At 36.6% G+C, this 15,902-nt stretch overlaps 1 protein-coding gene and 1 pseudogene across 1 annotated transcript; one reads left to right on the top strand and one right to left on the bottom strand.

Annotated features, from left to right (window-relative positions):
• Window positions 1-1,114: 1,114 nt before the first annotated feature.
• LOC111986310 (probable exopolygalacturonase B) lies at window positions 1,115-2,084 on the top strand (annotated as a pseudogene).
• A 12,529-nt stretch (window positions 2,085-14,613) lies between these two features.
• Window positions 14,614-15,387, bottom strand: LOC112003666 (uncharacterized). The gene has a single exon (XM_024035868.2). It carries the CDS (start codon window positions 15,385-15,387, stop codon window positions 14,614-14,616), a length of 774 nt encoding a protein of 257 aa, XP_023891636.2.
• Window positions 15,388-15,902: the final 515 nt, after the last annotated feature.

Below are 15,902 nucleotides of genomic sequence, written 5' to 3'. Positions count from 1 at the left end.
CAACTATGTTATATTAAGCACTCATTTTTTTCATTATTATTTAAAGTGAGACTTCACTTAGACGTGTATACCCAACAGAAACAATGATTGTCTCGTGCAAAGAGAGATTTACTAGGATTAATGTGGAGATGTCACTGCAAGAAAGAAGATTACTTAAGGTGCAAATTTATGGGGAATTGCCTCAGATTCCTATTTTAACTTTGTTACTGATTACATTTTTTTTTTTTTGTTTTTTTTTTTTTTGGTGGTCATGAAAGGAAAGTATTTTATTTGCTAAAGAAGTAATTTGGTATCACTTAACTGTTAAGAAATTAAAATTAAAGCCTTATATATAAATATTTTGTTAAGAGTTTGGTGGCTCCAAAGTCCAATCCAAGATATTCCCCCTTATCTGGGAAGTTACTTTGTAGTTTTATTTTTATTTTTGCTCAAAATCTTTGTAGTTTTACTTAGACTGAAAGATGCATGCATTAAAATATATGCATAGTGTGACTGTGAGAGAACATAGGCCTATGCTTGGTCTTTCTACCAAGGCCAACTTTTGAAAGAGAAGATTCACTTGTAGGAATTGAGGTTTTCGATAAGTCGCTCGTAGTTTTTTCTTTTCTTTTTCCCATTGAAATTGGGTTGGTGTACATTGTACTTCAGTACAAGATTGAAAAGAGTGCATTAGATGGATACCAAAGCATTCAGAATGAAGGGTGCTTTTAGAGACAAAAGGCCCTGGGGAGATTTATAGCATGGGATCCATGGATCTATGATCAATATATTTTTGAGATTGAAACATGTCTATCACAATTTGGGGTCAAAAGATACCTACAGTGACTGAATTGAGTGTGCTTTGGGTGGATCAGGATTTGAGTTATTTTGTTTCTGTGAATGATTATGAGTTGTTTATGTTTATAAGGTTTTTGGGCGTTGTTTGTGAGGCTGGTGTTCATAATCTATATTGTTGATAGTCAAGTTTGATTGCAATTGCCTTGGTTTTTTAGTCCGTGAGTCATTCATCTTCCTCTTCTATGTATTTGTGCTTGCAACTTGCTTTTCGATCTATAAACTATGATTCATTGGTCAATTGCTTTGTTTTTATATTGTATCACTCTTAATTATAGCCATGAATCCAATGAATAGCTTGCATATAGTACGGTGTGAAAACACATCAATTCATATAGTACGGTGTGAAAACACTTCAATACACCTAACAATGATGGGATTGATATAGAGGATTCAAAAAATATAGTCATTACAAGGTGTCACATCGATACTGGAGATGATGCTATCTGTCCAAAGACACACTGGCCCCCTTTATAACTTGACTGTGAAACTGTTGGATTTGAACAAAATCTTCAGCGATCAAACTTGGTAGTGCTAGTTCATTCGATTTTAAGGGTCTAATTTTTGACAATATCACAATTGCACAGTCTCATAGAGGGCTGGGATTGCAAATACGTGGAGGTAATACTCATATTGCTTTTCTTGTATTATTGAGAATTTTTCTTGAATGATTGACAAATTAAGCTCCATTTCACTTCTTTTTTTTTTTTTTTTTTTTTTGAAGTTTTAAGTATTCACCCTGTGTAGGAAATGTAAGCGAGATTACCTTCTCAAACATAAACATAAGCGCAAAATACTATGATCCTTCTTGGTGGAGAAGAGCAGAGCCTATATATTTGACAACATGCCCAAGGGACTCCAGTGCAAAGGAGGGTTCAATCTCAAATGTAGTTTTTATTAACATCATTGCAAATTCTGAAAATGGTGTGTTCTTATCAGGTTCTAAACATGGGCTACTAAGCAATTTGAGATTCATAAATGTGAACTTGACTTGCAGAAGATGGAAAAATTATTCTAGTGGATTGATAGATTACAGACCAGGATGTCAGGAACTTGTTAATCACAGCATTGCTAGGGTCATCATGGACCACACTGAAGGTTTGGAGGTTGAAAATGTTAACATGAGATGGTCTGATCACCAATCAGGACACTGGAACAATCCTCTTGATTTCAGGCCTTCAACTGTAAATAATATTTCTTTGTTTAATTTTCGTTCAAGTTTGTACATAAAATGGCAGCGGCATACATGAGCATGATTTTGAAATCTGGATTGTTTAAAAAACCAAAATAGGAAAAAGTTCAAAGATTTTGAGGTCGGATCGAGCTTCAACCGAGGTCAAACCGTTATGTGTCATTTAATTTTTTAATGGTTTTTGTACTTAAATTGTATTTATATGTATTAATTTCCTATTCCTTATCAATAAAATGCATGTGGCCCAATGGTTTGGACTTTAGAAATGCTTATTCACATGTTACATACCCCTCTCTCCTCTTTATGAGGTAAGGATAATCAAAGTTAGAATCCTCCTATTTCATTATTGTGAATATTGAATTGTTGAAAAAAAAAAAAGAAGAAGAAGAAGACATGTATCTATAGATGTATCATGTATGATATAGAACACATTCCTATGAATCTCATCTAAGGTTTTCTATGATTGAAGGCATGGTAAGTGGTGATAACTTTTACCATAAGTTGGGTCTTTTATTATTACTATTATTATTATTGAGAAATTTGTAAGTATATGGTCATACACTCCTTTTATGGTTTAAGTAACCATCTTCTTCCTTGACAAAAATTACTCTTAACATGGAAAGTAACAATTAATTATGATCTAGTTTGAAAGCTCGAAAATGTGCGGAAACAAGAGTAAATGAAGCAAAATCAACCGATACTACTTTAGTGTATAAACATGAACAACAAACAATAAAAGTAAAGCACAAGCGTAAGGGAAGAGAGATGCAAAAACAAGATAACACGGCAATGTGACCCTCCAAGCCTAATTTACCCAATGTACCTAAGCTCTCCAAGCTCCTACTCCAACAAGGCTTCTCGAAACCGTGTCTTGTCCAGCTTTTCGGATCCCGCAATATGCCCGATTGCATCCGCCAAGCCTCACCGGCTTCTTTTGGCAAATCCCCAAAGCTTCCTAAGCTCTAAAACACTCTCTACACTCTGAAAAGGTGTGGGTTGTGTTTGGGTACAAATCTTCTCTCAAGGTATGATAATGGGAGAGGGAAGGAGAAGAGACTACAATGATTTCTCACTAAGGATGAATAACTTTCTCTTTAAAAGATACGTGTGTGTGTTGTAGAAAACCTATTTAGGATTTTTCCCTCTGAATGACTTCCTTTACATTTGTGGGTAATGAGAGTATATATAGTATGGGTGAAGGGTAAGAAAGTCACACTTAAAAAATCCTCCAAGCAGAATGTTTCGCGACTACCTCGTAGGAAGGCCTTACCCGCGAGATACTCGCAAAACTGACAGTCTGGCATGACTCTTCAACTTCCAATCATATGCTTCTCACGTGGCTACTTTGCGGGTTAGCTTCTTGCGAGCTTCTCGTGAAATCCACTTGATCTTCAATTAAGTTTGAGTCTTCACTAACTTAATATTAAACCTAATACAATAAAATCCCACAAAATACAAGGAAAACAATTAAAATAATTGCAACACTTTTTGTCATGTAATAAGCCAACACTAAAACATAGTTGTAAATCACACTTTTACAATCTCCCCCTTTAGCTATTCCGTGACAAAATACCCTATAACAAACTCTAGACTTAAATGTGAGTTTGGGAACAATGGCAAAACTCACTCACACCTAAATCTAGTAGCTGTGATGAAGTTGGAACATATATACCTGTAACCTGAAACACTTGCACAAAACGCATTAGACCCTCAAGGTAAATCAAGTGGTAAAAGGACAAATATAATGTAACAAATAAATTCCAATCAAGTAAACATGATGTGAAACATGTGAGCAATTTGATCATATACCAAAACGGTCATATAGAAGTGACTATATAGCAAAGCAAATGATCATACGAACATGCAACCAATAAAGCACAATAGAATAAGGATGTATGCATGTCCAACACATAAGCATGATGCGATGATGCGATGAGAGCAATAAAGCATAGATACTAAACATAACTCTGTTAGGACATATGTGGTTTTACTTGTTAGAGAACATATGTCATTCTTTTATGTAATTGGCTAATCCTTTGACAAAACGCACTTTACTTGTAATTGGGTAGATGTAGAATGTGTTGAAATACTTCAAGAAACTATGTTTCAAAATCAAGTGTGAAAGCCTTTAAGTCTGTCCAAGAAAACAAGCTGAAAGTGCAAGATTACTAAAGCTCGACAGTTAGCTCGACAGCTAGTATGTGTCGAGGTTTAGAAAGCTGTTCCAGTCTGTAAGCTTGACACCTGCTCAACAGCTTCTATCTGTCGAGGTTTATAAAAATCAGAATTTTGATCTGATTTCTTGGAATCCGTGAATGTATCTTTGGGCCTTCTTTTCTCCTAACCCTAGACATATAAAGGATTGTTTTAAGGGCCGTCAAAGAGGACACAAATTGCAAAAGCATTGAGAAAACTCTGTTGAAGCAAATCGTGACCAGAGACAAAGTTCTTGACCTAGTTCATCTCTTTTGAAGAAGTTGCTATGTATGTGCACATTTGGGTTTTGTGACTAAGCATCTTCTTAATCTTCATCGTGTAGGATGAACTGAAAAACTTTGCAGCCAACCTCTCTTTCAGTTGGTGTTGAAGTCGCGTACTGGGATCCGCGCATTAGTTAGTCACATACTTGGGAGCCGTGCATTAGAAAAGGGGATTTGTCACTATAAAACAAGTCCAATTGGATATTGGGGTAAGGGTTCAACTGTAGGTTGGTAAGGTACTTGAGATTCTTTTATTTGTAACCGCTTGTTGTGATAATAGTGGAGTTTCAGGAGTGGTGACCTGAAAATCACCCGGTAGGGTTTTTACCATCAGGTTTTCTCTATTCATAAACAAATCACCGTGTCATTTAATTTCTGATGCATATTTAGTTATTTAGTGATTTGTTTGTGCTACCACGCGTTTGCATGTTAATTAACTTAATTAATATACTTAGTTAATTTAATTGGTTAATTAATCACAAGGGGTCAATTCGTTTTTTTTTTTTTTTTTTTTTTTTTTTGGCCTATCAAACTCAAAGTACCATAAAACAACGAGAAAACAAGCATAAAGTAAAACATGACAATACAAGATTTTCTCATAAAAGATGTCTTCTCCTTTTTAGAATATGCATCTCCCCTATAGCTTTCTCTCCCTACGAATGTGTATGAGGTAGAATTTCTCTCTTTGAGAATGTGCACATGAGTCATATAGAAATGACGAAACACACTGGTATACTCTCCGGTATACTTTCCCCCTTTTTGTCACGAATAGACAAATGAATCAAGAGGAAGGAGGGAAAGAAAAGAAGATAAGAACAAGGGTAAAGATGCATGAGGGGTGCAAGATGTATGAGAAAATGAAGCTAAAACGAAAGACAAAAACATTTTTAAAAAATGCTATAAAGTATAAAGTAAACATGACATGCTATGAATGATGAAACAAAGTATAAACCAAGGCATGACATAGAGACAAGAACATGTTATACGTGTTAAAAGATCTAAAAAGACTTAACTAACATGAGTGAATGCAAAACATGTCAAGTGTTAGAGTGTGTGCAGTAAAGGTGCATCTAGTGTGCATGTGAGATGCATCTAGTATGCATGTGAGATGCATAACCAATGTATAAGTAAGCACTCACGAGGCAAAGTGTATAAAACACACAACCAATGATTAAAACATGATAAACATGTGTAATCATGGTAATCCCCAAAATTTGGTACTCATTAGAGTCCAAATAACAAGAAAATGCAATTTTGGCATTCTATGAAACACTTAGAGTGCACACACTACACATGTATGTTAAACAATGCATGAACATATGAAAATATGCCAAAATACAAGACCAAATTGCCACAAAGGGCCAACACAGATACAAACAAGACAAGAGGGGCAAAGCCCAATCAAAATTTTGAAAAAAAATTTCCCAAAATCATAGTTCCCAACCCGTTTTTCAAAAATCCCCAATTCAAGAACCCTAAAACAAATTTTGCATAATCTAAAATGAAAATTTGAAAAGAATGTTAAGAAACATACCTTTGAAGAGATTTTGCAGAGATTTGTACTTGAAATTGGAGGGTTTTGAGTGAAAATCAAATTTGGGTTAAGAGAGGTTCAAGTGAGGCGAATGAGGGAACTCAAGAGTGTTTTTTAAAAATCAGTCACATCAGCCCTATAAAACTGAAAACACGTGTTTTTTGCAGGTTAGATGGTCACGAAATTACTCACGAAAAACACCATTGAAGCACAAAAACTTTCACGGGAAGCTTCTAGTCGAGAAACAATCGCAAAAGTCCTTATATGAAATTTGTGTTTACCAATTTTTGCCTTAACCTCTTTTCGCGAGAAGAGCTTAGTCGCGAACTTCTCACGAAAATGACTCTAAACAAGTTTTTGAAAATCAAGACAAGAATGCATTTTGAACAAAAACTTAAAACAAGAAAGTATAAAATCACTTTAAAAAACATATAAAATACTCAAAAATATTTTTGGGTTTGATCGGCAAGCAATTGAACATACACATCACATTTGATAATGTACAATTACACAAATGAAATAAGCATTTGTTGAACATAAGTCTTGTGTGTTGTGTGTGAGTATTAAATGTGGAATAATCCTTAGTTCAGAATAAAACTTCAATGATCAATTCATTCAAATCATACACAACTGGTACTAAGTCAAGTGATCTATCTCAATTATAGAAATGAACATATATGACCTCCCACAAGAAAATGATTACACATCTTTGAAGCTTTTCATTTGGCTACTTTACAAGTCATAACACTTGATCATTTTTGAACAATACGTCTCATTTTGAGATCAATGTATGAAATTTTTGATATTTCAATATTGAGAATAAGTTTTTGGCTTTTTGGGCACCATACATTTCAATACAAGTTACTTTCCCTTTTTCCTAGTCAAATACTAGTATGTGTGACAGCTTTTGCGACTCATTATCTCTTTTCATTTTGAGATTTACATTTGTTGAGCTCTTTAAGCAAAAACATAAAAAATGTGGGAAGATATATAGGCACAAGTCCATGCATGTATCAAAACCAACAAGACTATTGACCAATCATTCATGACAAGTTTGAAGATCGATTTACAACAATCACACATAAATTTCAAGATTTTTCCCACAAAGATAAATGTGCATACAGAATAAGCTAAGCTCATAAATGCACTACACCATTAATACGAAGGTACTAGGCCAAACTCACATATGATATGTGCTTAAACATATACAATTAAACTTTTTGAAATTTTCACTTTTCAACCATAGAAACCCTTCATCATCCAAACGAAATGATTGTTTGGAATGAGTGTCTTATGAAAAGCGAGATGAGGGTTGGAAGAATGAGAACTGAAGATGCACATAGACAAGGAGGTAAGAACATTAAAAACTTTCTTCAACAACTTACCATTTTCCATCAAATCCGGTTTAGCATGCAAAGCACAACTTCCAAGAAGCTCAAGTTTCTCTTTTCTTTTGATTCTTTTAAGAGTTTGAAACTTAGAACAATGTGGTCTAAGATGACCAAAGGCATCACAATGGTGACAAACAATATGTTTAGGTCCACTAGGCCCTTTAGGAAGGGATCTAGCAAATGGTTTTGTTCCCTCTTCAACTTAGAGCATTGAGGTCTTATGTGACCAATCACACTGCTATGGTGGCTGAAAACTCGAAAATGTGTTGAAAACACAAAAGCTATTTAAACCCTCAAATTAAAGTTACGGCTCGATTGATTTCACACTAACTTAATACTAAGTGCAAAATAGTGTAAAAACGAGCGGATGAACAAATAAGCTACTCTAATCCATAATCAAAGTAACACAACAATAAAATGGAATGTAAAAGAGTATGGAAGAAAGATACAAACACAAGATAACACGTCGATGTGTTATCGAAGAGGAAATCGAAGAACTCAACAAAAAACCTCTCCGCTGCCCTCCAAGCGGAAATCGATCCACTAGACAATCAGTTAGGATACATGGGTTAGCAAGAGACCCTCCAAGCCTAATCTACCCGATGTGCCTAAGCCCTCCAAGCTCCTGCTCTAACAAGGCTTCTCAGAACCGCGTCTTATCTAACTCTTCGGATCCCGCAACAAGCTCCATGTTGCATCTGCCATCCTTGGCTTCTTCCAATGCTTCCTAGTAGCACCAAAATTTTATTGACACTCTGAAAAGGTGTGATAAGTGTTTGGCCTATCAACCTCTCAATGATATGGAAATGGAGAGGTAGGAGTTGAGGAAATTCCACAAGCAAATGTGTAGAGGATTGTGGGTATAACAATCTCTAACTCTCAAGGTGTTTGGTTAGGGTTTTCTCTCAGAAGCACTCCCCAAAATTTGTTGGTAATGTGGGTATATATAGTGTAGGCAAAAAAAGTGTGTATTAGAATGGACAATCTGGTAGAACAGAATGTCTCACGGATGTCTCGCAGGAAGGTCTTACTTGCGAGATACTCGCAAAACACAGCTATCTCCATCCTGGCCTAACTCTTCACATTCCAGCAAGTGCAAGTCACATGAGTCACTTCGTGGGATGCTTAGATGCTAGCTACCCGTGAAAACTCTTCAGTCTTCAATTGCTTGAGTCTTCACACTCTCTCTCTATCACACAACCCTTACAATCAAATCCCACAATAAATACAGGGTATAAAAGATTGAAGAAAATTACAATCAAATTTGACATAAAATATAAGCCAACAAAACACATAGTTGTAAATAACAACTTTACAGTGGCAAGTTGGAACAAATTTAGATCCATCCAAAACCTTAGGTTAAGACCTAAACGAAGGCTTTGGCTTAAGAGCCTTTCTCTCCACCTTTTGGTTTCTCTTATGTGGAGGAATGTACACCGATTTGTCTTTGGAGGTAGAACTCACAATAGGCACAAAATCGGGTATCACAACATGATTAAAACAAATATTTTCATCCCTTTTAGCAATAGGTTCAGCAATTAAACACTTGGCATGCATCTTAAGAGATTTATTTTCACATTTTAGCTCATCAACAAGTTTGTTAGATAAAACAAGTTTAGCATCCAAGTCCATATTCAAACATTCAAACTCTGTTAATTTTTCACAAGAATTTTCAGCAAGTTTCTTATACTTTTCAACTAATTTGTTGGATTCATTGAGCATAGCAATCAAATCATCTTTTTCACAAGTGAGCTTGCTCAAAATCTCATGAAACTTCTTAAACTTTTTCTTCAAGAGTTTGACATTCAGAATATCAACAACAACACCCATAAATTCATGTAACATGTCATCACAATTTTGAGGATTAATACTCATAGAGATATTTTCACAAACACATGGCATATTACAATCAACAATATCCATAAAAGCATACAAAACACTATCCATGGCAAAAACCCATAAGGGGTCAAGGATCACACTTAGGTAATGAAACCAAAACAAGTGTACCCACTCTAATACCAATTGAAAGCTCGAAAATGTGTTAAAATGCAAGAACTTGTTTAGACCCCCAATTAAAAAATTATGGCTTGGTTGATTTTACTCTAACTTATCTAAGTGCAGAAACAAGAGTAAATGAAGCACAATCAACCGATACTACTCTAGTGCATAAACATGAACAACAAACAATAAAAATAAAGCACAAGCGTAAGGAAAGAGAGATGCAAACACAAGATAACATGGCTGTAAAGTTGTAATTTACAACTATGTGTTTTTGTTGGCTTTTATTTCGTGCCAAATTTGATTGTAATTTTATTCAATCTTTTATACCCTATATTTATTGTAGGATTTAATTATAATGGTTGTGTGACAGAGAGAAAGTGTGAAGACTCAAGCAATTGAAGACTGAAGACTCAAGCATCCTGCGAAGTGATCCATGTGACTTGCATGTGCTGGAATGTGAAAAGGCAAGACAGGATAAAGATAACTGTGTTTCACGAGTAGCTCACGGGTAAGGCCTTCTCGCGAGACACCCGCAAAACATTTTGTTTTGCCAAACTGTACTATTTGATACACATTTTCTATACCCACACTAAAAATACCCATATTACCCACAAATATTGAAGAGTGCTTCTGAGAGAAAACCCTAGCCACAAACCTTGAGAGTTAGAGATTGTTATACCCTCATTTCTCTACACAATTGCTTGTGGATTTTTCTCAACTCTTACCTTTCCATTTCTATACCATTGAGAGGTTGATAGCCCAAAAACTTACCACATCCTTTCAGAGTATCAAGTGAGGTTTTGGTGCTGCTAGGAAGCATCACAAGAAGTCAAGGATGGCAGATGCAACATGGAGCTTGTTGCGGGATCCGAAGAGCCAGATAAGACGCGGTTCCGAGAAGTCTTGTTAGAGTAGGAGCTTAGAAGGCTTAGGTACATTGAGTAGATTAGGCTTGGAGGGTCTCTTGCTAACCTATGTATCCCAACTGATTGTCTAATGGATCAATTACTGCTTAAAGGGCAGCGGAGAGATTTTTCATCGAGTTCTTTGATTTCCTCTTTGATAACACATTGGCGTGTTATCTTGTGTTTGCATCTCTCTTCTCCACTCTTTTAGATTCTATTTTACTGCTGTGTTGTCATGATTATGGATTAGAGTAGCTTTTTTGTTTATCTACTCGCATTTACACTATTCCGCACTTAATATTAAGTTAGTGTAAAATCTATCGAGCCGTAACTTTAATTTGGGGGTCTAAATAGCTCTTGTGTTTTCAACACATTTTCGAGCTTTCAATGGTAATGTGACTTTTCAAGCCTAATTTACCCGCTCCCAAACACTCTCTACATTCTGAAAATGTATAGGTTGTGTTTGGGTACAAATCTTCTCTCAATGTATGACAATAGGAAAGGGAAGGTGAAGAGGCTACAATGATGGATGTGGTGTTGTAGAAAGCCTATCTAGGGTTTTTCTATCTGAATGGTTTTTTTTACATTTGTGGGTAATAAGGGTATATATAGTATGATTGAAGGGTAAGAAAGTCACACATAAAAAAATCCTCCAGACAAAATGTTTCGTGACTACCTCATGGGAAGGCCTTACCCACGAGATACCCGTGAAACTGATAGCCTGAGATGACTCTTCAGCTTCTAGTCATGTGCTTCTCACGTGGCTACTTCGCGAGTTAGCTTCTCGTGAGCTTCTCGCAAAATCCACTTGATCTTCAATTAAGCTCGAGTCTTCACCAACTTAATACTAAACCCAATACAATAAAATCTCACAAAATACAAGGAATAAAATTAAAGCAATTACAACACTTTCTGTCATGCAATAAGTGAACACTAAAACATAGTTGTAAATCACAACTTTATATAGTTGTATAGACTCTAAAAGGAGCTTTGACACCTAATTGTCCAAAGTTAGGCAGAAGGATGTTAGCAAAGGCGTTGGCCATGGACAAAGGTATATTGAACTCCTTCAACCTTATCTCTGGATGCTAGCCTTGAGCTAAAAAAAGCTTGCAGTTGGGTCGACTGCATTGACGCTGTGGGAGGGTAAGGTCTGAGTACAGAATAGAACCCATAGGCCCAGTTCGAGGAGGTGGAGGGGCCCACCCACACATCAGTCCTGACTCAACACATGGATAAGAATTCAAGGAGGAGAGACAAAGAGGCCGACTCCCTGAGGAGCTCAAAGAGCAAGTGTTCCTTAAATTACTTCAAGCAGGCCACTTGCACCAGAAGACAAAATAACAATGAAGACGGTAGAGATGTGCAAGCAAAGAAGAAGGAAAATATACATATAAAGTATGAAGGTTATAAAGATAAATGCAGCGGAAAATAAGTTTTAAAACGGATCTACTTCATTCGATATTGATAACATGCACAAAGTAAATTTCAAAATTAGAGAACAAGAGAGTGTACCTTGAAGCGATAAATTTCAAAAAACTGAAGATTGAAGCACTTGGGACTACTTTTAATCTTCACTCCAATTCCACTAACGCCCAAGATGTGTGGTCTCTCGATTGGTAACAAAGGGATGACTTGTGAGTGACAAAAACTCACATGCACACCACTTTCATGATGTTTTTCTCACCTATATATTTCTGTACGTTTTTCCCTTTGTATCTAACCAATTTATCTAATTGGGCCGGCCTTTTGGGCCTTACCAATTGGGCTTAAGTGTGTGGCTTGGAGTGGGACCAAAAGGGACCAATAAGACACTAGCTCCAATGGGCCTTGGGCTTTTCTGTCAACTCTTGACAAGTCCAAAGTTACCATTAACTATTTTTTTTTTTTTGAAACAGAAGCATATCATTCAATTAATCTGAAAAATTAGCATCTTGGTACAAAGCTTCCCTAGCTATTGGAGGAACATCTTCCATCCAAAACAACTCATGACTAATGTTTCTAGCAAATTGAGTACGAACTATAATTCTGAGTTTACAAAGAACTTGTGATTTATATCTTCTGTGACTCTTCACATAAATCACATACTATGCATCTCATGGACTATATGATAATGTCTGAATATTCATGTTACCATTATTTCAGATAATAATAAAACAAATTTATTAAACATAATATTAAGTCATACATAATGTCAAACACAATGTCACACTTAATATTATACATAGCATCTTACAATAGATTTAAGGGCACCAATCCTAACAATCTCCCACTTGCCCTAAAGACTATTGTGCACTAATCTAACTCCCATTCTTTCCAAATGCGACTCAAAAATCCTTTGAGGCAAAGCTTTAGTAAATGGATCTGCCAGATTGTTTGCACTTTCAATCTTTGCTACCACCACATCTCCACGAGCAACAATATCTCGAATGATATGGTACTTCCTCTCAATGTGCTTTCCTTTCTTGTGATTCCTTGGATCTTTAGATTGTGCAACTGCTCCACTGTTATCACAAAACAATGTGATTGGAACTTGCTCCATTCTTATTACACCAAGGTCAGAAAGGAACTTCTTGAGCCATACAGCTTCCTTTGCTGCTTCACAAGCAGCAACATATTCTGCCTCCATGGTGGAGTCTGCAATACAAGATTGCTTAATACTCCGCCAACTAATGGCTCCACCTCCCAAGGTGAAAACACATCCTGAAGTGGATTTTCTGAAATCTAGATCCGATTGAAAATCTGAATCTGTATAGCCAATAGGTATCAAATCCTCACTTTGGTAAACAAGCATATAATCTCTCGTTCTCCGTAGATACTTGAGAATATGCTTTACAGCTTGCCAATGTTTTGGTCCTGGATTTGATTGATATCGGCTGACCATGCCAACTGAATAGCAGATATCTGGTCTAGTACAAAGCATGGCATACATGAGACTTCCTATTGCAGAAGCATAAGGAACTTGTCTCATCATATCTTCTTCTTCTTGAGTCTTAGGCCTTTGGTCATCAGACAGAGGAACTCCATGTCTGAAAGGAAGCAATCCTTTCTTGGAGTTTTGCATGCTAAACCGTTCTAGAACCTTATCTATATATCCAGCTTGTGATAATCCTAACATCTTATTCTTACGATCTCGCAAAAGCTTGATCCCTAGAATAAAGTTAGCCTCACCTAAGTCCTTCATATCAAATTGGCTTGACAACCAAACCTTTACTGATGACATTACCCTACATCATTTCCAATGAGTAGAATATCATCAACATAAAGCACTAGGAACATTACTACTTTATCTTGATGTCTTTTGTACACACATGGTTCATCAAGATTTTGTTCAAAACCAAATGTCTTGATTGCTTGATCAAATCTGATGTTCCATGACCTAGATGCTTGCTTAAGTCCATAAATGGACCTTTGCAACTTGCATACCATATGCTCTTGGTTCTTTGCTATGAAACCTTCCGGTTGCATCATATAGATTTCTTCTTCAAGATTGCCATTAAGAAATGCAGTCTTGACATCCATTTGCCAAATCTCATAATCAAAATGAGAGCAATGGATAAGAGAATTCTGATAGATTTAAGCATTGCTACTGGAGAAAAGGTTTCATCATAATCTATACCTTCTTTCTGTGTATACCCTTTCGCCACTAGCCTTGCTTTAAAGGTTTCAACCTTTCCATCTATCCCTCTCTTCCTCTTGTAAACCCATTTGCAACCAACAGGTTTAATGCCGTTAGGCGCCTTTACAAGATCCCAAACTTGATTGGAATACATGGAATCTAATTCAGATTTCATAGCTTGGACCCAATGATGTGCATCTATATCATTTATAGCTTCATCATATGTGTAGGGATCCGATTCAACCTCTTCTGAGATAGCTTCATAAGTTTCTCCCAAACCTATGAATCTTATAGGAGGCCGAACAATTCTCCCACTACGACGAGGCACCTGAGTACTAGACATGTCATGAGTAGTATCTTGTGGTGTATCTAATACAGCCACATCATCCCTAGTTTCATTTATTGGTTGTTCATTTACAGATTCATTCATTTCAGCCAACACAACTCTACTTCTAGGAGTAAAACTATTCATATAGTCATTTTCCAAGAACTTAGCATTTGTACTAACAAAGACTTTGTTATCTTTACGACTATAGAATAAATAATCCCTAGTTTCTTTTGGATAACCTACAAGCAAACACACTTCTGATTTTGGTTCCAATTTATCAGGCTTCCCTTTTAAAACATGTGCTGGACAACCCCAAATATGGAGATATTTCANTGACTAATGTTTCTAGCAAATTGAGCTAACTCATGAGCAACTCTATTCCCCTCTCGCCTAGTACATTCAATCCTAACCCATTGCAAGTTCCTAACCAAATGATGAATATCCCCAATTACATTCCCAAGCAAAGAATAATCATCCTGCAAAGCCGAAACAGTTTTCATGACAGAAGAATTATCCCCTTCAATGACAAGTTCAGAGAAGCCAACATCAACGGCAAATTCAATAGCTTTCCGACATGCAAGAAGCTCAGCCTCCTCGCTACAAGATACCTCAGGACCCTTTGCTGCCATGGCTGCCATAACCTCACCTTTTTCATTCCGGATAACTGCACCAAAACCTGAACTGTTAAGAGCCGGAAACAAAGTTGCATCAAAGTTAAGCTTGAAGATCGAAGTAGGAGGGGGCTGCCAGGTGACCCGAGAAGATTGCTCTCTGTGTGCTGGTCCCATCAGTCCTGATGCAGTCCGAAAATCCTCAAGAAGCTCTGTTGCCCGAATATTCAACCAGCCTGGATCATGAAACTTACCTCCATGCACAACCCGATTTCTTTGATTCCAAATTAGCCAGGCTTGAATGAGCACAACCTCCATATCATGAGACTCTACCCGCTCCATTAAGTATTCCATTAACTGAAGCATATCCACCATACCTGACCCACCTTTCTGTAGAATTTTTAAGCTACCTGCCCACACATCTCTAGCCGCACCACATTCCCAAAGCGCATGGACAACTGATTCTGGAAACCTCAGGCAAATTGGGCACATTGCATCTGCAATAATTTTTCTCTTAGACAGATTCAATTTTGTTGGTAAGATTTCATGACAAGCTCTCCACCCAAACACCTTTATTTTGTTAAAATTCTAAGCTTCCAAATTGCAAACCAAACCTCCTTTCCAGCACAACCCCTAGAACTCTCAGCTACCCTTCCTTCTCTCAATACTTCCCTAGCCACCTTGTAAGCGGATTTAACAGTAAAAATCCCCTTCCTTTGGTGCATCCAGATCATAAGTCCTCCACATGTCTTCGGCTAAGCTGTATTCTACAAATAGCTTCGGCATCTTCTTTTTCTGTCAACTCTTGACAAGTCCAAGTGTACCATTAACTATTTTTAATACCACTATATAAAAATAGTTGCACTCTAGGTCTTATCTATAAATTATATCCCAAGACTTTATTATACATGCAACCCCTTCATAAAATATTCGTAGTAATACAAAGTCATTAATGTAGACTGCCACTTTGTAAATTACTACATCTTAATCCTTGAGTACCCGGTTTA

Source organism: Quercus suber, unplaced genomic scaffold (genome assembly GCF_002906115.3).
Source record: "Quercus suber isolate HL8 unplaced genomic scaffold, Cork oak 2.0 scaffold_352, whole genome shotgun sequence".
NCBI classification, from domain to species: Eukaryota; Viridiplantae; Streptophyta; class Magnoliopsida; order Fagales; family Fagaceae; genus Quercus; species Quercus suber.
Note: the sequence above shows the minus strand (reverse complement) of the source record. Positions and strands in the feature narration are given on the sequence as shown.